Source organism: Halichoeres trimaculatus, unplaced genomic scaffold (assembly GCF_033239565.1).
Source record: "Halichoeres trimaculatus isolate MK-OKI-2021-1 unplaced genomic scaffold, fHalTri1.1 fHalTri1_scaffold_7, whole genome shotgun sequence".
NCBI lineage: Eukaryota > Metazoa > Chordata > Actinopteri > Labriformes > Labridae > Halichoeres > Halichoeres trimaculatus.
In genome coordinates, this window is record NW_027437185.1 from 628,655 (window position 1) to 654,993 (window position 26,339).

Below are 26,339 nucleotides of genomic sequence, written 5' to 3' on the forward strand. Positions count from 1 at the left end.
TGAAAAGACTTCCCTTATTTCGTGGAATCCGTGATATAATACTGTTATCCAAATGTAAAAGAAAAATACTGTGATCTAAAATTGAGGTCATGTTGCCCACCCCTATCTCAGAGAGTTATCAAGCTGCATTATTTTTTTCATTCATTTATTGTTAATCAGAGTGTCTTTCTTCCTATGTACTTCATGAAGAAATATGCTGCTCTCTGGGTTTTGTTCTCTCGTTGGGATGGAGCTCTTCTCTCTCTGGTTGAGTCGTTTTGAGTAAAGGATTTCAGTAAATATCAGAAACAATTTAAAGCTCTTCTGGAGTCTTGAGGGTCTGCCGCTCATGCTGTGAGTAACACTCACCTCCTTTGAAGAAGCGAACCAAACACTGATGTAGCCATGGGTGGTCCGGCTCGATGGCCACAGCCCTCTTGATGGACTGCAGCATCAGCAGGTACTTCTCTGAAGAGGAGAGGAGTAAAACACAAATAAGATATTTGAAAAGTGTGGTTTTGTTAAGTGTGTGAGAAATGTGCTTTAACCCCCTTGGCAGTTTCAGACCGACCTTTCCTGAAGTAGATCTCAAAGGCCAGGAGGTGGGTCTCAATCTTGTTTCTCACCAAATTCTTCAGGGGGATCAGGAACTTCACAGCCTCCTCCAGAGGGTTGTCCGGCTGGGAGAACCTCAGTTATTTTTTGTGATAGTTCACTCTGTGAGTGTGACTGTTTATGTTATTCTGAACAGGTTACCACAACAGGACAGGTAATAATGACCCACCTTGGCTAGTTTCTCTGGTATAAGCTCCTCCTTTGGTCCTCCTACCTCCTCGTCATCATCCTCTTTCTTCCTTTTCTGGTTCTTCAGCTGCTTCTCCTTTTCAGCGTTCTTCTTCTCTTCCTCTAGCGCTGCCTTCTTCTGGGCTCGCCTCTGTTTGTTGCGTAGTTTCTTCAGTTCTTTGTCTGTCAAGTTTTCTATAGAGAGCAAAAAGCCACGCGTATGAGACAGGGAAAAAAAAGGGTTCAGGTTTTTCCTGGTGGACAAATGCTGCAACACTGTTATTTTGGTTGTTGGCATCAAAGTGACTGCATGGTCAGCGGAGCAACTGAGCGGAGGGGTGCGTGAACAAGCGGGAGCGGAGTGGCCAAATTTTGATAAGGGTTTTTTTTAAATAAATGGGGTGACGGAGCAGGGCACTGTCCTGCTTAATTTTCACTCATTTCTGCTCACAACAAGAGTCTGATGCATGCCCAAATCTGGGTAAAATCTATTTTTATATCCAAAACTCAAAAACCAGCCACCCCTCTCTCTTAGTTGGTGTGATCCAGAGACGCTGCAGGAGACGTCAGAGACAGGGACAGGTAACTGTGCTGCACTTGTTGATGTGGAGTTTATCAGAGCCTTAGCTGTTTTCTTTCTTTCTTTTTTGGCGTTGACATGACATGTTATGAGTCAAACTAACGTAGCTCTGCTCTAACGCAGCATCCTCTTCAATCAGGAGAGATTAGAGTAGTGTGAATCTTATAGTGAGAAGGCTGACTCTAAAATAGTGAAACGTGTGTCGTAAAGTTTGAGGAAGGAATTAACAAGAAATATGCACTTGCACAAGCCCAACCGTGTGAAATTTTTACTTGCACACGCTAAAAAAAGGTTGCATATGCGACCATTTTGGTCACAGTCTTGAGCCCTGTTCATACACGCACACAAAGGCAGACATCGCTTCTCAGGTATTTTAAACAATAGCGGGGGTGTCAGAGGGCTGTGTCGCACCAAAACAACTCAATATGAGCCTAAAAGTCAGTGAAGTTGTAGCAGTGTTCTCTGCGTCTCATTGTGCAGGCAGGTAGAGTATGGCACAGCTTGGATGGCCAGGGTAACCGCACAGGAGACTGTGTATGAATGAATGGTGGAGGAGGATGGATATTTTAACATCTTAAAAAAAAGAGTCAACCAGACAAAGTTCATTTGTAGTTTAAAACACATTAACAGTGTGCAGTGTTTCCACTACCATTATATGGGGGGGGGGTGGCCTGCCTCCCCAACGAAGGCGCCCGTCCCCCCTGAAAGTCAAGTTCATTTTATTTTCCATAAAGCGCCAGATCACAGCAGAAGTGATTTAGAGTTCCCTCTCTCATATATCAGGTCAATACCTCATTTTTAATCTAACAGAATAAATAGCCTTGTGTTATTTATCTCATTTACATGACGGGATGTCGTTTGTACATCATTGGGTTCACATCTCTCCTCGCAGAACTTCACCACGCGTGAAAGAGCACGTGATCTTTAGCGCACAGCGAAGTTCCACAGGCAGGCACAGTCACACCACCACCAGAAACATCTCCCAACACTTTCTCCATGAAGATGCAACGCTCACTCTCCTGCGCTCTCACCCCGAGGGACAAGCAGGAAGGACAATGAGCCCAGTTTTGGACAGATATAGCTGAAGGTGGCGTTCCTTCATCCATGCGAAGATATCAGCCAGACACACTGATATCCGAGCCGAGACAATTGTGTCATCAGGAGGAAAAGACAGAAAGCTGAGAGTCGCCAGTAGGGCTGGGGGTAAACAATTTTTTTTTAAACAATTCATCGGGCAATTATTTTATTGATCAGTCGACTAATCTAACGATTAATTGGATTAGTCTAACGATTATTTTTCTGTTCTTCAATTATTCTAAAACCATAATGTATCTCACATAAATGCCAAAACAGTCTCTCTCATAACAGAGTTAATTAAACAACACTATTATGCACAGCAAAATGCAAAATATAGAATAAAATTATGAAAAATAAAAAAGGCCAGTCTGTTTACTCTTACAGTCCAATAGGGCTGCAACTAACAATTATTTTTACAGTGGAGTAATCTATTGATTATTTTTTCAATAAGTCGATTAATCACAGGTATTTTGTGTTTCAAACTAATTTGGCCTTTAAATGTTCAGACCTTTATAATTCATCCTGTGTGTTTCATTTTCACTGCATTTACCCAGAGTTAGGTTCTCACCTCTGATTGGTCAGCCCTGTGTCATGTTTGTTTGTCTTCATTTCATTCATGATGACATAAAAAAATATCAGTCGCCTACTATACAAAAAAATTAAATAAATCTGAAAATGAATGAAGCAGGTAACAGGGAAATGAAGTTGTACGCAGTGTTGGACAGACCGCTTATTAGTGACTTTGAGCTTGTTTTCTAATGTTTATTTGTTTATTGGGGCGTTGCTCTCTGTATGATCCTGCCTGACTCTCTCCCAGCTCTCCATGACAATGCGTTTAGTTTGGTTTCTCTACATGCACTATTTCACTCATGTCCACTCCGCCCCTCCTCCTCCTCCCTGCTGAGTGTTACCGGTGCAGTGTGAGCTTGAGAGTGAGAGCTCCATCAGATAAATGTCCTCTCTTTTGTAAAGTTAGGGGAGTGTTGACACTAGTTTGTGACTCAGATCCTGAGAAACTGTCTGTAACAGAGAGTGAAGGAGACTCTCTAAATCACGTTATCAGACGCTAAACTCCAGGAGCTGTGAGGCTGTCCAAGCCGGAGATGCAGAGCCTCCGTCAGCGCACAGCGCTCTCTGGGAGTGGAGATTTTGTCTCATCAATATTCCTCACGTATGAACATGGTGATCTTTTCCCATAAACGTATCCAATAACACAGCACCTCATGCTGTGACCTGAAGTTACAAATCAGTATTACCACTGGGTATTTGATTTCACAATGTGACAACCACAATAAAAACAATAATACGAAGCATTGACTATTAAAATTTGCTTCAATACATTTGTATCGTCGACGTACTCGATTATGTGGACTAATCGCTGCAGCCCTAGCTAAGTGGGCAGTTGTCAAGTTTAGATCACGGGTCAATGAAGGGTACAAATATCAAGTAGTAATGGAGCCATATGTGCTCCAATACAGCAGGGATCATCCTTTTAGTCTGAACACTGCAAAGATTATAAATCTTTCAAGAATGTCTTATTCCTAGTTGAAATGTCTCATATCTAGTCAGATCACATGAAACTTGAAATTTATTACCCAAAGTCACTTGATTTTACACTTGCTTGAAACAAAGTTTCATTTGAAAAGTAACTGCTCTTTAACTGAACAAAAATGTGTTTAATTTGATTACTCGATGAATCCATACCAAAATATTCGATAGCTGCAGCCCTAGCTTTGATCGTTAGCTCTGCTCATCTTTCTTCTTTTAAAAATTCATTGTTGGAATTAATTTCATTCATTCATTCATTCATTCAATTTCTGAACCGCTTATCATGTTCAGGGTCGTGGGTGACTGAAGCCTATCCCAGCTACCATTGGGTGAGAGGCAGGGTACACCCTGGACTGGTCGCCAACCAATCACAGGGCTGACACAAAGAGACAGACAACCATTCACTCACACTCACACCTAGGGACAATTTAGATTGACCAATTAACCTGATGAGCATGTTTTTGGACTGTGGGAGGAAGCAGGCACACAGAAAGGCCCACCGGCCAAGCTGGGATTTGAACCGGTGACCTTCTTGCTGTGAGGCTGCAGCGCTAACCGTTATGCCACTGTGCAGCCCTGGAATGAATTTATCTGAAATATTATTTTACTTTTAATGAAAACTGGAAGTGAGGAATTATCCTAAAACTAACTGAAAGGAATGAAAGCTTTTGAGAGAATTCAGTCTTCAGTCTGTCTGTCAACAAGAGTCTACTGCTGCTACTAATTCTTTGAGTGGCTGAGAATGACAGCATTTGCAGTAAAGTATGGAACTTTTGGTCCAACAGGGTTTATTTTAAATCAAATGGGTTTCTAATATTTTCACAGCCCTGAGAATGCCAACAAAACATTCACATCTAGTACAGCCTTGTTGGAAAATTGTATGAATATATCATTATGTTGATTACTATGACTAACAGTTCTATGTTTTGATCATCACATGTTTAGTTCATGAGGAGCACACAGTCATCCGTTACATATTATGAGCACAGAAAGATATTATGTTCACTGAATAGCACCGTACTAACAAGAGAATTTACAGGTTCACTGATTGCGTTCAGGAGGTTAATCTTTGCTTGGCGGAAGTGTCCCCCCTCCGTCTTGTTGTCATACATGAACAGCTGTGCGTAAATCTATGTGAACTTTGTGTGAACGCTTCGACTTATACCCTGAGGAGAGTTTTCCCCCGGATGATGAGCAGCCTGAGGAGATGACCTTCACACCTCCTTGTATTTACTCTTGAGAGTGACAAAGACTCTTTTTATTACACATGATATAACTGAATATGCCTGTTGTAGTGTGAAATGTATTTGCATATGGGTGGACACCAAGTGGCTATAAAGATGTACACTGAGGATCCTGATCTTCAGTTAGAGGAAGTTGCCTTTGTTGTAAACTGCTCACTCCTTGCAAGCAAAAGTTCATTGAACAGACTACTCTGCTCTCTGTGAAGATTTCTGCTGCCGCCTGTGAGTCAGGGCACAGGAAGAATTTTCCTGACATGCCTAAATTCTCTGCATTTAATCTGTGAGCTGGTTTGGAAAATATGCTGTAATATGTAGGAGAGCAAGAAGCTAACACTAAAGAAGCAAAAACCTCAACATTTACTTTCTGTAATCACGCACAAACACAGAATCAACGAACAGAGAAATGGACACACACAGACACAGACTGACCCGTGTCTTCCTGGCTCTCCTTGCTGTTGTCTGTCAGAGGTTTGTCGTGCACTGTCAGGTAGATCTGGATGGCTGTTTGAGCTGCTTTACAATAGAATGGATGCTGCCGCAGAACATCCTCCAGCTTCAGCAGGTCCACGTATGAGCGCAGCGTCATTTTCCGCATGCAGTACGTGTGGAAGTCAAACTGGTCATCTGTGATCTCCACAAAATGCTAATAGAGAGAAGAAGGATGAGAAGAGCCAGCGTGAAGATCTGCAGCTGTCTGCTCAGCTAAGACACACACAAACTGTACAGTACACATACAGTTCTAAAGTTTGACTGACTGTTCAATCCAATTCAAAGCGTGAAGACATGAAGGCATTCCCCAAAAACACTCAGAGCTCCCCCTATTGGCTGATGTATAAAGCCAGCCTCCTCTATGTGAGCAGATGACACATGGGTCAAACTATCCAAAAACAGGCCAAAAACCTGCAAAAGTGTTCCTGAACCTTTCAATGGGCTTGGCAGCAGTTTCTCATGATAAATGTTTCACACAGTGTGGAATGAATGTATATCACAAGAGTTTCACTTTTCAAATCAGACTACTCTTCCACCGTGTTCTCATTCACTGAGATGTGTCTTTAGATTGTGAGATTAGCAAAGAAGAAGCTCACCCTCTCAATCTCGTGGCACTTCTTCAGAGCTTCTCCAAACTTGCTCATGTCTTTGTAGGCCAAGGCACACTCTGTCTGAAACCACATACACTGCATCTCATTCAGGTTCTCCACTGCAGACGTCCCCTCCTAGAGACACAGAAACACACTTTAACACACTATAACACACACTCACAGACTCCCTCATCAGATGGTAGCAACAGGAACTCAAATGCACCCAAGCACCTTCCTTAAAGTCCGTGTAAAGCAGAAATGAAATTGTGTTATTACTTTTTCACAGCAAAGAAACATGTGTCATTGACCAGAGGCAAATTTAAAAGAATAAAAAAATGGTTAAGCATATAAAGTTAGGTCTCAAAATCATGGAAAAACAAGCACTTCTCTCTGCTGTGAGACGCTGGGGGCGTGTCAGTTAGCAGCGCTGAAACCACGCCCACACGCGGGAGAGAGCCGCCTCCGTGTAACTGTGACGGTGACAGTTACAGTGACAATGGAAGCTAGCACTAGTATCCTCATCGGACAGATCCAGCCCTACCTGTTTGAGCCATCAGAGCCAGAAAGTGACTCTGAGTCAGACACTGAAAGTGCTCAGCCTCGTTCCTCATGCTGCATGCGCATAGAAAATGACAACTGACGGCACATTGCCTCTGTCTGAGCCAGCTGCTCCCTTTTCTCAGTATAAAAACAACCAACTACCTGGAAAAAGAAACGCGCTAATGGTGCTCATTTTTGGTGTCCCTCGGTCCATGTTCTACGTTACACACAAACATAACCCATGTTAAGGAGGCCTCTATCTCTCACCCTTGTAAACTTGGAGCACATCTCTTCTGCTTCTTTGATTAGGCCAGCTTTAAGCATGTACTTCGCACACTTTGAATTAATGAAGCGATCAGCGGTGTCCAGGGCCTGAGCCTCGTCCATCCACCGCGCTGCTTCCTTTATGTTGCCTGCATGCTGAGGGAAGGACAGAAGAAAAGAAATGTTGATAATCAAATAATAGGTTCTTACAAGACAAAGTAAGGGAACATTAAAAAAGCTTGTTTCATGGTAAAAGGAAGCCACATACAGTTTGAGTTTTTTTTTACTAAACATAGCTCACAACATGATAGGCTGACTGTCAGGGAAAAATGAAATCAATATGAGCCTAATGTGCTGTGTCTCTGTCATTAATCCTTGAGCCCAGGCTGCAGCCAAGCAGCTGGTGTCTGTGTTAGGAAACAGTGGTGCATGGCATTCCTGAGTGCATATGAAGGGGTTTCCCTGTCCATTAACCACAGGGGTGTAACAACATTTTGTAGTATGAAATTTCACAAACTAAAAAAACTAAATAAAATTCAAATAAATAAAATCAAGTAAAAAAATATTAAATAATCAAATTTCAGTTTGGAACTGCAGGTACTCTGCACAAAATGTTCAGTTCCAGCAAGTCTGGCGCTGATAATGTGGACATACGCTCACCGGCCACTTTGTTAGGTCCACCTTGCTAGTACCAGGTTGGACCCCCTTTTGTCTTCAGAACTGCCTTAATCCTTGGTGGCATAGATTCAACAAGGTACTGGAAACATTCCTCAGAGAGTTTGCTCCATATTGACAGCTTCACACAGTAGCTGCAGATTTGTCGTCTGAACATCCATGATAAGAATCTCCCGTTCCACCACATCCCAAAGCTGCTCTATTGGATTGAGATCTGGGGACTGTGGAGGACATTTGAGTACAGGGAACTCATTGTCATGTTGAAGAAAGCAGTCTGAGATGATTCCAGCTTTATGACATGGAGCGTTATCCTGCTGGAAGTAGCCATCAGAAGATGGGTACACTGTGCTCATAAAGGGATGGACATGATCAGCAACAATACTCAGGTAGGCTGTGGACTTTAAACCATGCTCAGTTGGTACTAAGGGGCCCAAAGTGAGCCAAGAAAATCTCCCCCACACCATTACACCAGCAGCAGCAGCCTGAACCGTTGATACAAGGCAGGATGGATCCATGCTTTCATGTTGTTGAGGCCAAATTCTGACCCTACCATCTGAATGTGGAGCAGAAATCCAGACTCATCAGACCAGGCAACGTTTTTCCAATCCTCTATTGTCCAGTTTTGGTGTTGCTGTGTGAACTGTAGCCTCAGTTTCCTGTTCTTAGCTGACAGGAGGGTCACCCGGTGTGGCCATCTGCCTCAAGGTTGGACGTGTTGTGTGTTCAGAGATGCTCTTCTGCAGACCTCGGTTGTAACCAGTGGTTATTTGAGTTACTGTTGCCTTTCTATCAGCTCCAACCAGTCTGTCCATTCTCCTCTGACCTCTGGCATCAACAAGGCATTTTGTCCCACAGAACTGCTGCTCACTGGATATTTTCTCTGTTTGGGACCATTCTCTGTAAACCCTCTGAAATACTCAGACCAGCCAGTCTGGCACCATTAACCATGCCACGTTCAAAGTCCCTTAAATCACCTTTCTTCTCCATTCTGATGCTCACTTTGAACTGCAGCAGATCATCTTGTCCATGTCTACATGCCTAAATGCATTGATTTGCTGCCATGTGATTGGCTGATTAGAAATGTGCATTAATGAGCAGTGTGCCTACTAAAGTGGCCAGTGAGTGTATATATTTATACAATAGCTCTGTGAGTGAGTTGGCGTAAGGTAATATGAAGTGCAGATCTACCAACATGCATCAGTCTGGATTAGCACTTCTCCACACACGCTCTCTTGTCTGTGTGCATCAGAGGCAGAGGCTACTGTCCGCACAACGGTTAGTGCTGCAGCCTCACAGCAAGAAGGTCACCGTTTGGATTCTCAGCTTTCTGTGTGGAGTGCATGCGTGGGTTCTCCGGCTTCCTCCCACAGTTCAAAAACATGCTTGTCAGGTTAATTAGTGACTCTAAATTGTCCATATGTGTGAGTGTGTGCCTGAGAGGTTGTCTGTCTGCAGTATGAAAAATAACTGAACATTAAAGATGCATGTTTGCCCTGCTTCTACATGATGTCTCTGTATCAGAGTTTGAGAAAACGCTGTCAATCATCCTCCTCCTCATCAGCTGGTGATGGCGTAAGCTGTGGCTACTTAAGCTAAACTATTAGCCCCTTACTGTCCTACTGTTTTTTAACAGCTGGTTGTTTGCATCATCAAGGTATTCAGTTGATTCTGTGGGGCTGCATGGGAGATATGACTTCACTGTTAGTTTTCAGACTAATCCACTAAGAGCTGCTTCATAATCACACACAGTGTTGGAAGGGTGTGTTTGATTTGTCCTCCCAGTTTGCCCTGTTTGTGGAAAAGTTAATGTGGATGGCATCATTTTTCTTTAGGATAGGACATTAATTTCACAGGTCAATTCTGAGCTATTTATTATGCTATAATAAAATTATTATTTTATAATTCATAATATTACTCCCTATTCTAAAGATGATGATGCCAGCTATGTCAGTCAGACAGAATCATCACTTTGAGGAAGTAGTGAAAAGACATGCCTTAGGAAAAAGCTGCTGTGTTTCTTAAGTATGCGAATCTTTTCGGGGATACTGTAAACCAAAGTCATTACACCCCTAATTGACTGTAAATGATCAGCTGATGAGAGCCACCCATTGGCCACAAAAACAGACTTCATCAAACCCACAAACATCATGTTGGTGAGATATGTGCAGAGATGACACCAAACCTTGTAAATTTTGGCCTTGATGAGAAAGAGCTCGATGAGCGTAGGCGTGCTGTCGATGGCTGCATTGATGTACTCCAGCGCCAGGCTGGACTGCTGTATGTAGTCAAAGTGCTGAGCCAGGAAATACTGCACCCACAATAAGGTGGTGGGAGGCTCCTCCTTCCCGTCATCTGTGCACACAGTACAACGGTCAGCGGCAGAAATCTGTACGTCTGAATGTGTAAACACAATAAACTATAGCAAACAAACTAAGATCAGAGACAAAGAAAGCGAGATCAGAAGTTACTCACCATTTTCACTGAACATTCTACAGCTTTTCAGACTCTTTTCAAAGCCAACTACTAACTCTTCAATGATTTTGACCTGTTGGTAAAGAGAGCTATAGGTTAATGGTTATTTTATGTCAGCATTGACTTGTGAAAACATTTGGATTCAAGACGTCTTCAATACAGCCTAAGATTCAGGCCAGGATTAAATTTATCTTAGATTTTTAAAAGGTCTCTTCAGGGCTGCCAACGCACACAGGTTCTGTGTTCTTTAAACCATGTGTATTTTTCCATTAGGGATGGAAAGGTTTATGAAAAAAAATCTGGACTGTTTGGTTTTCCTCACTTGGATCAGGGCCCGTGTGCTTCATTTGGTTTGTGTTTTCCTTTTTTCTTCATTTTACTACTCGGTTTGAAGGGAGTATGTAGCCATGATCATAGACACATGCAGTTCGAGGTAAAGGAGTACAGCAGGACCTTTGTGGGAAAGTGTGTGTTGTGTACATGACGAGCAGGGAAGACAGAGATAGAGGATGTACCTGTGGCGCTATGTTGTTCTGCTGTCTGGGAGCATTTTAGATTCAGTGTAAGCTCTGATGATGGCGGAAAGAAAATGGAGGATAAAACACGACTGAGTGTTGTTAACTTAGAGACTTTGTTGCTACATTCTAAGACTTTTCAGACCCCTCTGGCATTTTTTTAAAGACGACAATTCTTGCGACTTTTCTGGAGTTTGGAGAATCTGAGGTTAAAGTGTGTTTTGATCTCCTCAATGGTCGGCGTGTGAGTCCCTCCCCTAACAAAACGCAGACAGACTGTCCTCCTCACTCACAGCAGTCTCCTCCTGCTGCTCCAGAGCAGACAACTGCTTTCACATGAATCACGCAGGTGTGCCTCATTACGGTGCCCAGCCCAGATAAATGAGGAGGGTTGATGTTTAGACACAAAAAAACAAGAATGGACAGAAGAAATGTGTAGTTCTTAACATATTTATGATGTTGTGTTTTACCTGCTCTCTGTTTCTCACACATTATTTCTCTCTCCTACAGAGTCCATGACAATAACATGCAAATGGAATATTCTTCAAATTAAAAAGCAGCATCATTTAGTGACTTTTAGTGACTTCTGGGATAGACAATGGTGACTTTCCTTCCTGAGGAGCTGGCATGTTGAAACTAGCCATGTTTCACTCAGCTTTAATGATGTTAGAAATGACAAACAGCCTCATCATTTCAAGTTTTTCATGACAATACTTGACATAATGGATTAAAAATAATCTGTTAGAGGTGGATTATTAATGTATATGGTAATCGGAGGTGTTAAAAAACAACAACATTGTACACCAAACTGAACCGAAAACTGTGTGGTGGTTTTTGTGAATCCTTCCATCCCTAATATCCATGGAGCGACCCACAGCCCACTGTTTCAGTCAGGCTTAATGCCGTGATAAAGTGCAGTACCAAACGGTGCCACAGTGGAGCCTCCTTCTTGTGTTGCACATGGGACAAAGATGGTGACGTCCAGAGACTCCGCCCACATACAGTCCGTGGAGACTCCAAGCTGTTTTGCTCTGAACAATGACTGTGGCTCTGACATGGAGAGGACTCTGATCTGTGATGTCTGTTCAGCTTATGTATGATTTTCTGATGATGGTGCCGCAGAGACCAGACATTGTGAGGCGGATATTAAAACACAAGACTTAAACGAAAGCCTGCATTACCTTCTCTTTGTCAGTGTAAAGGGATTTGAGGGTGGTGAAGACAGGCGGGCAGCCCTTACTGAAGTTCATCCTCAGGTAGTTGTCCAAACATTCACAAAACTTCTCCCCTGACCGAAACAACACAGTAAAAGTACAATAAAATGAGGTTGAACTGATAGGAGCACATAGTGAGAAAACGGATTCACTGATGGTAGGCAGTGTGTGTGTGTGTGTGTGTGTTTTCCTGTAATGCCTCAAATAAACAAAATGCTTCTGCAGTCCGACTTTATTCCCTGTGTCTGTTCTGTGTTTCAGTGCTGCAGACTGCTCTGTGTCTGTTCTGTGTTTCAGGCTGCAGACTGCTCTGTGTCTGTTCTGTGTTTCAGGCTGCAGACTGCTCTGTGTCTGTTCTGTGTTTCAGTGCTGCAGACTGCCCTGTGTCTGTTCTGTGTTTCAGTGCTGCAGACTGCCCTGTGTCTGTTCTGTGTTTCAGTGCTGCAGACTGCCCTGTGTCTGTTCTGTGTTTCAGTGCTGCAGACTGCTCTGTGTCTGTTCTGTGTTTCAGTGCTGCAGACTGCCCTGTGTCTGTTCTTTGTGTTTCAGTGCTGCAGACTGCCCTGTGTCTGTTCTGTGTGTTTCAGTGCTGCAGACTGCCCTGTGTCTGTTCTGTGTTTCAGTGCTGCAGACTGCTCTGTGTATGTTCTGTGTTTCAGTGCTGCAGACTGCCCTGTGTCTGTTCTGTGTTTCAGGCTGCAGACTGCTCTGTGTCTGTTCTGTGTTTCAGTGCTGCAGACTGCCCTGTGTCTGTTCTGTGTTTCAGTGCTGCAGACTGCTCTGTGTCTGTTCTGTGTTTCAGTGCTGCAGACTGCTCTGTGTCTGTTCTGTGTTTCAGTGCTGCAGACTGCCCTGTGACTGTTCTGTGTTTCAGTGCTGCAGACTGCTCTGTGTCTGTTCTGTGTTTCAGGCTGCAGACTGCTCTGTGTCTGTTCTGTGTTTCAGTGCTGCAGACTGCCCTGTGTCTGTTCTGTGTTTCAGGCTGCAGACTGCTCTGTGTCTGTTCTGTGTTTCAGTGCTGCAGACTGCCCTGTGTCTGTTCTGTGTTTCAGTGCTGCAGACTGCTCTGTGTCTGTTCTGTGTGTTTCAGTGCTGCAGACTGCCCTGTGACTGTTCTGTGTTTCAGGCTGCAGACTGTTCTGTGTCTGTTCTGTGTTTCAGTGCTGCAGACTGCTCTGTGTCTGTTCTGTGTTTCAGTGCTGCAGACTGCCCTGTGTCTGTTCTGTGTTTCAGTGCTGCAGACTGCCCTGTGTCTGTTCTGTGTTTCAGTGCTGCAGACTGCCCTGTGTCTGTTCTGTGTTTCAGTGCTGCAGACTGCTCTGTGTCTGTTCTGTGTGTTTCAGTGCTGCAGACTGCCCTGTGACTGTTCTGTGTTTCAGTGCTGCAGACTGCTCTGTGTCTGTTCTGTGTTTCAGTGCTGCAGACTGCTCTGTGTCTGTTCTGTGTGTTTCAGTGCTGCAGACTGCCCTGTGACTGTTCTGTGTTTCAGGCTGCAGACTGTTCTGTGTCTGTTCTGTGTTTCAGTGCTGCAGACTGCTCTGTGTCTGTTCTGTGTTTCAGTGCTGCAGACTGCTCTGTGTCTGTTCTGTGTTTCAGTGCTGCAGGCTGCCCTGTGTCTGTTCTGTGTGTTTCAGTGCTGCAGACTGCTCTGTGTCTGTTCTGTGTTTCAGTGCTGCAGACTGCCCTGTGTCTGTTCTGTGTGTTTCAGTGCTGCAGACTGCTCTGTGTCTGTTCTGTGTTTCAGTGCTGCAGACTGCCCTGTGTCTGTTCTGTGTTTCAGTGCTGCAGACTGCTCTGTGTCTGTTCTGTGTTTCAGTGCTGCAGACTGCTCTGTGTCTGTTCTGTGTTTCAGTGCTGCAGACTGCTCTGTGTCTGTTCTGTGTTTCAGTGCTGCAGACTGCTCTGTGTCTGTTCTGTGTTTCAGTGCTGCAGACTGCCCTGTGTCTGTTCTGTGTTTCAGTGCTGCAGACTGCCCTGTGTCTGTTCTGTGTTTCAGTGCTGCAGACTGCTCTGTGTCTGTTCTGTGTGTTTCAGTGCTGCAGACTGCCCTGTGACTGTTCTGTGTTTCAGGCTGCAGACTGCTCTGTGTCTGTTCTGTGTTTCAGGCTGCAGACTGTTCTGTGTCTGTTCTGTGTTTCAGGCTGCAGACTGCTCTGTGTATGTTCTGTGTTTCAGTGCTGCAGACTGCCCTGTGTCTGTTCTGTGTTTCAGTGCTGCAGACTGCCCTGTGTCTGTTCTGTGTGTTTCAGTGCTGCAGACTGCCCTGTGTCTGTTCTGTGTTTCAGTGCTGCAGACTGCTCTGTGTCTGTTCTGTGTGTTTCAGTGCTGCAGACTGCTCTGTGTCTGTTCTGTGTGTTTCAGTGCTGCAGACTGCTCTGTGTCTGTTCTGTGTTTCAGTGCTGCAGACTGCCCTGTGTCTGTTCTGTGTTTCAGTGCTGCAGACTGCTCTGTGTCTGTTCTGTGTTTCAGTGCTGCAGACTGCTCTGTGTCTGTTCTGTGTTTCAGTGCTGCAGACTGCTCTGTGTCTGTTCTGTGTTTCAGTGCTGCAGACTGCTCTGTGTCTGTTCTGTGTTTCAGTGCTGCAGACTGCCCTGTGTCTGTTCTGTGTTTCAGTGCTGCAGACTGCCCTGTGTCTGTTCTGTGTTTCAGTGCTGCAGACTGCCCTGTGTCTGTTCTGTGTGTTTCAGTGCTGCAGACTGCTCTGTGTCTGTTCTGTGTGTTTCAGTGCTGCAGACTGCCCTGTGACTGTTCTGTGTTTCAGGCTGCAGACTGCTCTGTGTCTGTTCTGTGTTTCAGTGCTGCAGACTGCTCTGTGTCTGTTCTGTGTTTCAGTGCTGCAGACTGCCCTGTGTCTGTTCTGTGTTTCAGGCTGCAGACTGCTCTGTGTCTGTTCTGTGTTTCAGTGCTGCAGACTGCCCTGTGTCTGTTCTGTGTTTCAGTGCTGCAGACTGCTCTGTGTCTGTTCTGTGTGTTTCAGTGCTGCAGACTGCCCTGTGACTGTTCTGTGTTTCAGGCTGCAGACTGCTCTGTGTCTGTTCTGTGTGTTTCAGTGCTGCAGACTGCCCTGTGACTGTTCTGTGTTTCAGGCTGCAGACTGCTCTGTGTCTGTTCTGTGTTTCAGGCTGCAGACTGCCATGTGTCTGTTCTGTGTTTTAGTGCTGCAGGCTGCCCTGTGTCTGTTCTGTGTTTCAGTGCTGCAGGCGGCACTGTGGGTACCTGTTAGGAAAGTAAGGGGAAGTCTTCTAGGAACCAGGCCTTTAGGAAACTTTAGCCAGGACTCTGTGTAAATTTTCTGACGCTCTTCTATACTTCCTGGAAAAAGACATCAATACAAATTTTAAGGATCCAGACGGTTGGTTTTCATTTTACCACATATCTTCTTTCCCTTACTGTCAAGACAAGAATTTCGTACTGGATATTTTAGTTAAGAATTCAAGAACAAAAATTTTTAAAAGAAATGCAAGAAAGTAATTCAAAGACAAGAGGAAGAAGGGCAGGAGTATTAAAAAACGGCAAGAAAAGCAGACATAATAACGGGTTACAAAAACTAGGACTACAGTCTCAGTATTCACCTGGCTTTAAGGCCTTTTCTAGACCTTGATAGTAGGCCCAGTTCTCAGGGTTCCTCTCCTGGAGACGCTTGTAGACTTCACAGGCCTCCTCAGGTCTCTCTAGCTTCAGCAGCAGCTCTCCTGAAAACATACACAGGTATAAGTGCTAAGCTTCATTTCAAAATGCCCTGTGCACACAGCATTATTGCATTTTTTAAAGTATCGGTGATCAGGAATTCTAGCCAATCCTCTCAACCGATCATTCCTGTTAGAAGTCATAAAGCCAAAGTTGTTTCTGAACGCCAACGGATCACTAAAACTGAGCGATATAAGTGCGCCCAACCTCATATAGTTGATGAGAGAGTGATAAAACAAGGTATGGTACAGTGACGTAGAACAGCCACACTTAGCTTTATTACAGAACACGTGCACAACCAGATATGTTACAGCAATAATATCTGCTTTACAGCAACCTACGGTAACTCTAAAGGACAAACGGCTCAAAGGGCGAACACAAACAAACATGGTATAGTCTGTTAGCTTTGCACTGACAACTCCGTGGCTTCGGTGTCAGCAGCATGGAAATACATCAAACTAGAAAGTGGAGACAGTCCAACAGCCACATCTATGCTCTGTGATCTTTTAAAGAGGTTTTTAGCTCGACCAAAACATCCTGAAACACAATGCAACACAGTTCACTTCCAGAGGAAAGGCTGCTCTGCTGTTTTGGAGCTTTAACAGAACAGATAAATATCCACGGAGAAGAGGGTAGGACACAGGTTTATGCCATCTCAGTTATCCACAGTATGTCCTTCAGTTCACACACTTGGTTTATCAGCCTGCTTCACTGAAGCTGTACAGCACAGTCCATAGTAACATGGAAGGTAACAAGGCGTGATCAGTTTGACAACAGAAGTTTGTCCTGTATTTCAGCTGAGCCTCACAGGACACTACATGGATCCCTTGCCATGGATGGTTCAGGTCAGTTTAAGTTATAATCCAGTTTGTAGCAAAACAAATATTTCCATGAAAGGGGAAAAACATGGTGTCTAATATGTTCGAAGTCTCTCACTGCCTTAGGAGAGTTGCGTTCAGTGCAGCCTCTGATTTTAGTGTGCTGTATTACATACAAGTTGTCTTCCGTTCAGGGTTTGCTGAAAGCCATAAGAAGCCTTGTTTCTTTTTCAACTAAATCTAGTAAGCAAACCGGTCATTTTCTGCAAATGTTCTGAGAAGACATGAAATTGAAAGATGTTGATGAAATTCTACCCTTCTGCGTCACGTTAAGGCATGTTTCCAGCTTTGCATGTGATACATTCAGGTACCCTCAGAAACTTGGGGGTCTAACGATAACCCCAGCGTTTTCAGTTTTTGGATTGGACAAATGGCTTGAAATGCCAGTCATTTAAAAATAAGTGGTATTTTGATCCCACTGACGGGTTTGGGATCCAGAGGGTTAAACTTCAAAACTAGCTGGACTAAGTTAAATGGACTTAATAAGCTATAACTATTAGCCCATCAGCCCATACTCAATATCAAATAATCGGGATTGGGGGCAAAATGTGCTGATCAGGACATCCCTAATTATTTGTCTGGTGGAGCTGTCAATCATGGCTTTACAGCTCTTTATCAAATAAAAATGATGAGCACTTGGTTATAAATCAGTAGAAGACTAACTGAACCATTCAAGGGAACATTATGTGATATGTATATTGAGAATTATGTTTGAGCCATGTCCCATCTGTATAGAGTTTTTGTCCTATACTGCATACAGCCAGTAGAGGGAGCTGGAAATATTTTAGCTTCGTTTTAGGGAACTGGTGTGTCTACCTTTGGCAGGATGCACCAACCTCTTGTTTCCTCCACAGCCAGTTTGTCACAGATCTGTTTTTCATAGTCATTGAGATGATCCAGGGCCTCCTTGTCCAGGCCAGCCTCCCTCAGAACCTGGTTCTGATAGAGCAACAGTTCACTGTACTCGTAGTCTATCTTGTCTGGAGATGTCTGCCGAAAACACACACACAAACACAAGTAAGAGACCAAGGTTTCCTCTCAGACCGTACACATATGGAGGCATAACAGATTTAAAAACAATGACTGAATATTTGAAGAAAAGAAGAACAAATACTTGAGGATTTTAACAACTGATGGTATTTATTCCACACCTCTCCTCATGAAGTGAACCCATCCACATGGATCTTTGTGTTACTTGAGTAATCCACACAGCTCTGTTGACTCCTCCCTTTTACCTACCTGTTGTGTTTTACGAAACTCCTCCACAATCTTGGCTGCCATTTCAAAGTCCTCCAGCAGGTGATAGGCCACAGCATACCCAATCCATGAGGCCCTCTGGGCTGGACGCAGCTGTAGCAGCTGGTACCGGGTTTCCTGGAGAGGAACAAAACCACCACAAACAAACACACACACACGAGTCTTACTACTTGATGAAACTCACTGACAGCTGGGGGTTGCTTGATTTCTTTCACCTTGATGACATAAATGATGGCTCAGATTTCCAGTTGCAGGGAGGTAAAAAGTCCTTTTCTGTTTTAACTATGAGTTTAACTATGAGCAGAGTTTCTTTGAGTAAAAGGACCTTTAATCTTCACTATCATGTTTCCATGTTAAGCAGCTTGATCCTGGACTGCGCTCAGCTTATTTCACCTACTAAGGTACATTTGATTCCATCTGGTCTCTGGGGACCCTCACCCTGTATCCCTCCAGGTCTCTCATCTGAATCTGCAGCAGGGAAAGGTCTCTTAGGATCTGCAGGTTGTCCTTGTCCCACTTGAGAGCATTGCGATAACACTTGATGGCCTCGTCGTACTTTTTGTCTGAGCGCTGTAGGAGACCGTATACATGCCAGCCTGAGAGAATGACTTAGTTAAGGAAACAAACACACAGATAACATGACTACAAGATATCCAGTATCTCAAAAGTTTAGCCTCAGTTCAACCAAAAAAGGACTTCAAGAAATGCCCTACTTCTGTTTTTAAAGGAAAACAGTTGAAGTGTTACAAGTTGAGTTCAGCTGTTTTAGGACTTGTCTGAAAACTAAATTAAAAACTAGAAAAGCACTCAGAGAGAGCAGACTTCCACCAAGCATATTGTGATTGTCACACAACCCTACTTTAATGTTATACTCCCTTTCAGCAGACTGTCTGCAGCTAATTGGTGTTAGTTGCAGGTTTGTATGATAATTTGTTACCTGGCAGTGGTGGAAACTTATAATGACCTAGTACATATTTCATATTCCAGATCTTAGTATACAGAATATTGGCAGGATCTGGATCGTACTTTAACATCTGTCAGAAATTATTGTGACCTTGTCTTGTATTGTTTTGCAAAGCAATCCAACCATTTATGGTGGAGTTATATGCACATATGGTGAAAACGGCCCTATCTCATAGTGTTAAAGAAGCCTTTTAAAAAAAAAAAGTACTGGATCCACATGGTGATTCGGATCACCTCCAAAATTTAATCACTTTTATTCTAACCAATTTTGAACATTTCCTGAAAATTTCATCCAGATTTGTTTGTTACTTTTTGAGCTATGTTGATCACAGACAAACAAACAGACAAACTCTCCCAAAAACCTAACCTCATTGACGGAGGTTATTATAGTTTGGAGATGGTCAAGTGTGTGACTCTCTGGTCTGAAACTTTAATTTAATTGCATTTTATTGAATGTTTGTAGTACATTTTATTGCAATGTATTTTATAATGTGGATATAGCACTGTATTTTCTTTCCTTTTTTGATGCATTTTATTTATTGAAGTGCTCGTGTCAACCCCCAGAGACGTTGCAAATATGCCAGCTTGGCTAAACTGGCATATTTAAAGAAATGTTTATCAATGTGCATTGTCTGTGTATGAAACAAATAAGATAACTCCATCTAAACTGCTGTGTAGGATTAACTTTGAAGGAAGGATACAGACGTGACTCTTAAGGTCATTACGTAGGCCTCGCCTCACCAGTTCGTAGGCCTCCTCCTTCTTACCCAGACAGTTGAGGGTCAAACCCTTCATGGCCAGCGTCTCTGGAACACAGAGAAGAAACCAGAGCATTCATGACTCCTGGGTTATGCACAGGAACTATCACAACAAAGGAGTGGGGATGGGTCTTTTAAGGGTTTCATTAAGATTTTTTTTTTTATCTGGGTTTAAAAACTGTTTTAAATTTATTAGATTGGCTGATGCACATTTATGTTTAATACATTTCACACTAAAATCATTGTTGAATATAATTTCTTTACAATCATATTTATTTGTAGCTGTGAAAGTAGAGAACGAAGTTAAAGAGGAGAAATGGTAATCATATGTACTGTGCACACCCTGGACACCCCTACCTATGCTACTGCCCTCACTGAGCCCCCTAGTCTGAAAGTCTGGACACGCCCCTCCACAGAGGGACACAGTGACAGTTGAGTGGAGCTGACAGACTTTCAGATTTGTAAAAGCTGGAGGAGAACTCCTGCTGCTTTTTAAAGAATGAGAGGAAAAACAGCCAAGCCACAACTTCTGTCCCAAAGAGAGCAGAAAGGTGTCTCCTGTATGAGCACCAGAGGGATTAACAATCAGCTGATGTATAATACCCATGATTGAATTCACAGTGCGAGAACCGCACTGATCATCATGACAATCTCCACAAAGTGATCAGGATGAAGTTTAAAGTAAAAACAAACCACACAGAGTGACAGGGGTACCTCTGCTGGTGCTGATGACTTTATATGTGTGTGTTGATAAACCATAGAGATGAAAGTTTTCTCTGCGACTCATGGGATATTCATGTTGTGACGTGCACCGTTACAGACTATACAACCTAGAGTTAGATGACAACACAAGAGCCGCAGCTATTGAATATTTCAGTATTCGAGTATTCTACTGAAAATTCCATCGATTCATCGGGTAATCGAATTAAACACATTTTTGTTCAGTTAAAGAGCAGTTACTTTTCAAATGAAACTTTGTTTCAAGCAAGTGTAAAATCAAGTGACTTTGGGTAATAAATTTCAAGTTTCATGTGATCTGACTAGATATGAGACATTTCAACTAGGAATAAGACATTCTTGAAAGATTTATAATCTTTGCAGTGTTCAGACTAAAAGGATGATCCCTGCTGTATTGGAGCACATATGGCTCCATTACTACTTGATATTCGTACCCTTCATTGACCCGTGATCTAAACTTGACAACTGCCCACTTAGCTCTATTATGTTTTTTTTTAATCTTCTTCACTCTTCAGTGCTGTGTTTGACAGATTATCTACAACACTAAATGGCACTAAATGACCTAATCAACTAATTTGCATCAAGTCATCTGTATGTAATGGTCGTGGATGCTGTAGGAGAGAGGAATAACATCGTAGGAGGGACAGAAAGCGTACAATATCACATCAGTGTTTCCCCTAGGTTTACAGCCTTGGGGGGGCGACGCAATGTCGGCAGCGGGGGGTGGGGGTGCGAGCGCAGGAGAGGGAGTGTTGCATCTTCATGGAGAAAGTGTTGGGAGATGTTTCTTGTGATGCTTTTTCTCAGTCCTTTATGGCTACACGGAATGATATGGAATGAATATCCTATCTTATATCAAGAGCATTTTTAATTGATTTGAGAGCAGTATTTTATTGATTTCATGCTCAGATTTTGTGATATTTTCTCTCAAAACTCTACTCCACTAGTCATTCATACACAGTCTCCTGCGCGATCACTCTGGCCATCCAAGCCGTGCCATACTCTACCTGCCTGCACAATGAGACGCAGAGAACACTGCCACAACTTCAGTGACTTTTAGGCTCATATTAAGTCGTTCAGGTGCGACACAGCCCTCTGACACCCCCGCTATTGCTTATAATACCTTTTGTGAGAAGCGGTCGCAGCGATCGTATGTCATTGATCTTACGGGATGTCCGCGTTTATGCGTGTGTATGAAGTGTACCGCGCTGAATTCAACCTCTCCAAAGGTTCCAAAGAGAAGTGAGTCTTGTGGTCACACTGGTCAAACGAAATGGACTATGAAGAGTGAATGAAAACAGTTCAGAACCTCTGCGAGCGAGACGTCTGTCTGTAACAGTCTGTGTGTGATTTTGGATAGGAGAGGGGCTCAGCACGTGCGGCTCATTGAGAAGCGGCTCATTGAGAAGCGGTGCGGATGCAGATCAATAAATGCTCTCATATCAGTCTCCAAACTCCAGAAAAGAAGCTAGATTTGTTGCTAGTCGCTATTTTGAAAAAGAGGTAACTTGAGGGGTCTGAAAACTCTTAATATGGCCTCAGCTCTATTTGAAATACCACTCTTTGATCTTTTTTAAAATTAAATGGACAACACATCTGTAAACACTGGTAAATGATCATAGAAAGAGTGAATTTGTTTTTCTCCAGTTATTGTGTGTCTTATGTGTGCACAACGAGGCGAACTCTGCTGAAGTGTAGGGATGGGTACCTTTCACATTTGAAACTATACGGTGCTGATGCCTGGTACCTGGCAATCGGTATTGGTACTCATTGAAACCAACTTTTGGTACTTTTTTGCATTTGTGCGGTAAAAAATATCAAATTGTTTAATAATAAAATCAAATTTTTTCAGTATATCATATGTATTCTTCAATATATAACCTTGCAATGCTGTGTTCATGTTCAGCATGGAAAAATTGCCTACTCTTCCAGTCCCTCAGAGTCACAGGGATGTGTTTAGGTACCTAAACATGGTACTTTCAATTTACAATGAATCGGTTCCCTGGTACTTTTGACAGGATTTGGTCGGTACCTACAAAAGTACTTGTTTCGATACCTATCCCTAGCTGTGTGCCATGCAGAGCTGGGAACTGTAAACGCGCATACAACTCTGAGCAGTGAGTGAACAGTACCACAGCCAATCAGAGGAAAAGAACCACCTGAGCTCTGTCTCTTATTGGTTTAGAACACGGTGTGATCCTTCCCTGAGTGTGAGCTCAGACACAAGGAAGGATACAGACACAGAACACAGAGATGATGGGAGTGCGAAAAATAAAAAACATTTTTCATCTGGCAGCATCAGGTACAACAGTGGGACCCAGAAAAAATATTAGTCACACCCTGAACATTTTTGGTAGCACTCTGAAGCCCTGCAGTAATTTAGTGATAGGTGAGAAGGATACTTTATCAATTTGTTAATAACAATATAATGTCCAAAAACTTAATATTCATGGCAAATCAAAAAACATACAAGTGAGAAAAAGAAAAGAGATACACCTGTACAGATTTGATTTAACGCTGCCACTAGAGTGCAGTAGTGCTAGCTCTGTCCTTTGAAACTATGATTTAAACAGATGCAGACCGTCTGTCCTGAGATCTCAGAATGTTCTTTGATAGGTGGAAGCTTGATTTAGCACAGTTACTCTTTTTAACTTGAAAAAATACTGGTAGAAAGAGATTTAATAACAGGTGTGTACAAGCCAGATGGAAAAAAGAAAAAGTTTCATACTGGGGGTGGGAGAAAAAAAATCGATGTATCACAGTATAAGGGTTTTTTTGCTTTAAGATTTTAAATCATTCTTTTTAGCTCAAGAATCTTTCTCTTTCTTTTTCAAATTTAATTCCTTCAATTTTATCTTTAAGCTCAGTTGGAAAGCATTGAAGTGTCAGATCCCCTAAATAATATCCTAAAAACTGACTCACATGTGATGTGGTTTTTAGGGAAAATAGACAACATTATCATTCAACTTTTTCACTTGGTCTGGTGTTAAAAAAGCTCACAAAAATTGCACAAATTGAACAATCGCAATTTAAATTAAATCAGCACCCCAAAAATCGCAAAAGAATCGAATAGGGAGAAAGGGAGCAGCATTTTCAGGGAAATACTGCTCCATTACCTTCCTGTCAGTAATTAAAAAAGTTGTTCAGATCTCAAAGCTGGGTTTTTGACCCTCTTTGTCTCTCCAGACTCCAGCTGTTGTCTCCAAAATTGCAGCATTTCAGAATCACACATTGGGGCTGATTTCCTATTTGCACTTTTCGGGGCAACAGTACTTTGGACAGAAAAAGTAATGTGATCTAACTTGTGCTGATCCCCAGTATGACCCCAGGAAGAACAAGCCAGTAGTAAGTGCAGCATGGTGTTCCTAAGTTTTTGAAGGACTATATGTCTTACCTCCATGCTCTGCAAACTTGGAGTTACCCAGGATCTGTTTGCAGAACTTCAAACCATTCCTGTACTGCTTGTGCTCGTAACATCTCTGCAAGAAAAAAACAAAAACAAAAAAAACAGAGTAGAGTTTAGATCAGGCTTCTCTGTCTCAACAGTCTGCCGCTATCTGCTGATGTCATGCAATGTTAGTTTTCAGGTTCAAGCAACAATCGGGAAAAGTTTGATGACATTGCTGGTCAATCTGTCTGGGTTCACCAGATCAAAATAGTCTTACAGGCTGGTATCAGAGGAGATGAATGATGACTAAAATAATATGCTTGCATAAAAAACTTTTCTTTAATTATATTTTATTTTATTTCAAGGAATGAATAAGATTGGAGTTTTTTGCAGTGCGGACATCATCCTATCAGCTGGCTGTCATCCACTTCATGGATGGACCCTCTGGTAAAAAGTGCCGATTTAAGAAAAAACGGCTTAGAGAAGAATAATGCAGCTTAAATACCATCCATAATTGAGAAATGTCACATCTTTATTGTTGCAGTACATTGTGCATCTTGACAGTCCTATACCGTCTGGCTTCCATTGACTGCTACACCTACAATACACACTTTATTCCACCAAATGAGTTTAAAGGATTTTAACACTTTTGGGGCTTTAGAACAAAGTACAGTTTTCAAAGTGGCCTCGAATAGTTACAATAACTAAGCTTCGCTGTTTGTGTCTTGACAAGAGAAACATGGGTCGGTTAACCATTAAAATGCCAATTTCACAAATGAGACCGGGCGTTGCAACTAACTTACTGAACTAACCTGACAACCCTAACTCAAAACTACTGTTGACTGAAAATAGTCAGTGAAAATGATGTTATTTAGCCATGACAGCGCAGCAGAGAGAGTTAAAGAGCAGAAGTTGGAAGTTGTCTGCAATAAGTTTTGTGTGGCTGTCATGTGTCAGGCAGCTTTGTCATCAATATACTTTGACTCTGTTTCAAGGCCAGGGCTCAAATAAAACAGCACATTGTTGGTTACGTGCCAACTACACCTTTTCTAATTTCATACTCCAGTTTGTACAAACAGAGGGGCTTCAGCCTCCGTTCACAAAGGTAATGGACCTTTAGATCAGCGCTCCAGCTACTCTGATTGCTCTCATTGGCGGCTACTCTCTAACGAGCATTAGCCGCATGCTAACATTATCCTACCAGTATCCTCTTGAATAGAGCGTTCTCCTTCGGCGGAAGAGTGATTGTGGGCATTGTGCTGGCTTCCTACGGCTCTGCCGGTTTACACATGAATGGTTCCCTCTGGGACTCGGAGATCCTGAAATGTTGCTGTCTTCTCAGGCTTCTTTTTCTCACGTGTTGAAGCCGAGGCCCCCTTCCGAGGAAAATGGCCGACGTGCTTCTCCTCCGGGTCAGGCTGCTCACTGACCCTGCGTTCAGGGGGTGTAGGAATTATCAGAGAGAGCTGAAGGTAGATACTCAACATAGATTATGAAACTTTGGATTAATCTAGCGCCCATTTCTCGGAGTTGACAGTTAACTACGCAGATGGATAGAAGACAATGTTGGCTCTTTGATCAAAGTCTTTATAAGAATTTAAATACGCTTCTCAACTTTATTTTAGTTATTTTAGATTTTTTTTAGTGAACTATAATTAACTTGTAAACATTGTTTCGTATTACTAAAATCTACTGAAAACAAAATTAAAATGAAATAAAAAATAGTGCCCATGACGCCAAGACGTGTTTAAAATCCATCTGAGATTGGCTTAAGAACCGTTAAGAACTCAAGAAATTTAACTACCCGACGAAATTATACGAGGAGCACTTGAACGTTTCACGTTTTCTCACTGATGATAAAAAAAACTAGTCCAATTAAAAACAAACACACACACACAAACACACACACACACATATATATATATATATATATATATATATATATATATATATATATATATATATATATATATATGTGTGTGTGTGTGTGTGTGTGTGTGTGTGTGTGTGTGTGTGTGTGTGTGTGTGTGTGTGTGTGTGTAGTGCTAACGACCAGATGAAAATAAAATGGAATATGCTTCCAGATGTAAACATGTACAAGCCAAGACGATTGGGTCAAACTTTGGCTGTAAAGACTGTTTACTGTTTTCTCTGACACATACATGTAAACATTACCGGAACACAACATAAATACATTTGTTTCCTTACCAGTGAATTAAATTGTTTACATAAACAAACTACAGGACTCAGAAAATGGAATATACCAGTCTAAAACAAGTGCTCTACTACTTATGGATCTTGCATTCCAGTTTAAAAACTGGGATACTCCAGTAGGAAGTGCACTCCCTACTGGTATTATGGTATCCTAATGGAATATTCCATTTAGCCAGACACGATATACTAGAGACCCCTTTTTCCTCTCACTGTAAGAGGATCAAAACTGAAGGATGGTGATGAATTGAAAGTTCACAATAGACAAGAAGCCAAAAGTCTGAAAAAAAAGAGAGCAGTGTGGGTGGAGTGGCAAAAAAGTGGGATGTTGATGAAAAAGAGGCACTATCATAGTCTTCAAAAATCAAACATTAGATTTCGAATGACAGTGTGGAAGATGAAGTTATTTTCTCAAGATTAACATTGGGACCAAAGGTGTTTATTTTATGGCAAAATGGAGGTCAGAAAAATATTATGTGTGTTGCTGAA

The 26,339-nt window shown here is 42.5% G+C and overlaps 1 protein-coding gene across 1 annotated transcript in view; it reads right to left on the reverse strand.

Moving 5' to 3' along the window:
* Positions 1 to 25,080, reverse strand: part of naa15a (N-alpha-acetyltransferase 15, NatA auxiliary subunit a) — a 31,813-nt gene extending 6,733 nt beyond the window's left edge. The window contains exons 1-17 of the mRNA XM_074674371.1: positions 24,841 to 25,080; positions 23,646 to 23,730; positions 19,457 to 19,561; positions 18,231 to 18,388; positions 17,775 to 17,909; positions 17,372 to 17,525; positions 15,543 to 15,662; positions 15,187 to 15,282; positions 11,938 to 12,044; positions 10,242 to 10,314; positions 9,952 to 10,121; positions 7,098 to 7,250; positions 6,297 to 6,425; positions 5,641 to 5,854; positions 764 to 957; positions 551 to 659; positions 349 to 447 (exon numbers count right to left, since the gene is read on the reverse strand). Coding sequence (XP_074530472.1) covers positions 349 to 447; positions 551 to 659; positions 764 to 957; positions 5,641 to 5,854; positions 6,297 to 6,425; positions 7,098 to 7,250; positions 9,952 to 10,121; positions 10,242 to 10,314; positions 11,938 to 12,044; positions 15,187 to 15,282; positions 15,543 to 15,662; positions 17,372 to 17,525; positions 17,775 to 17,909; positions 18,231 to 18,388; positions 19,457 to 19,561; positions 23,646 to 23,730; positions 24,841 to 24,894 — 2,155 coding nt within the window. The 5' untranslated portion in view covers positions 24,895 to 25,080. The remainder of the gene's footprint in view (positions 1 to 348; positions 448 to 550; positions 660 to 763; positions 958 to 5,640; positions 5,855 to 6,296; positions 6,426 to 7,097; positions 7,251 to 9,951; positions 10,122 to 10,241; positions 10,315 to 11,937; positions 12,045 to 15,186; positions 15,283 to 15,542; positions 15,663 to 17,371; positions 17,526 to 17,774; positions 17,910 to 18,230; positions 18,389 to 19,456; positions 19,562 to 23,645; positions 23,731 to 24,840) is intronic.
* Positions 25,081 to 26,339: the final 1,259 nt, after the last annotated feature.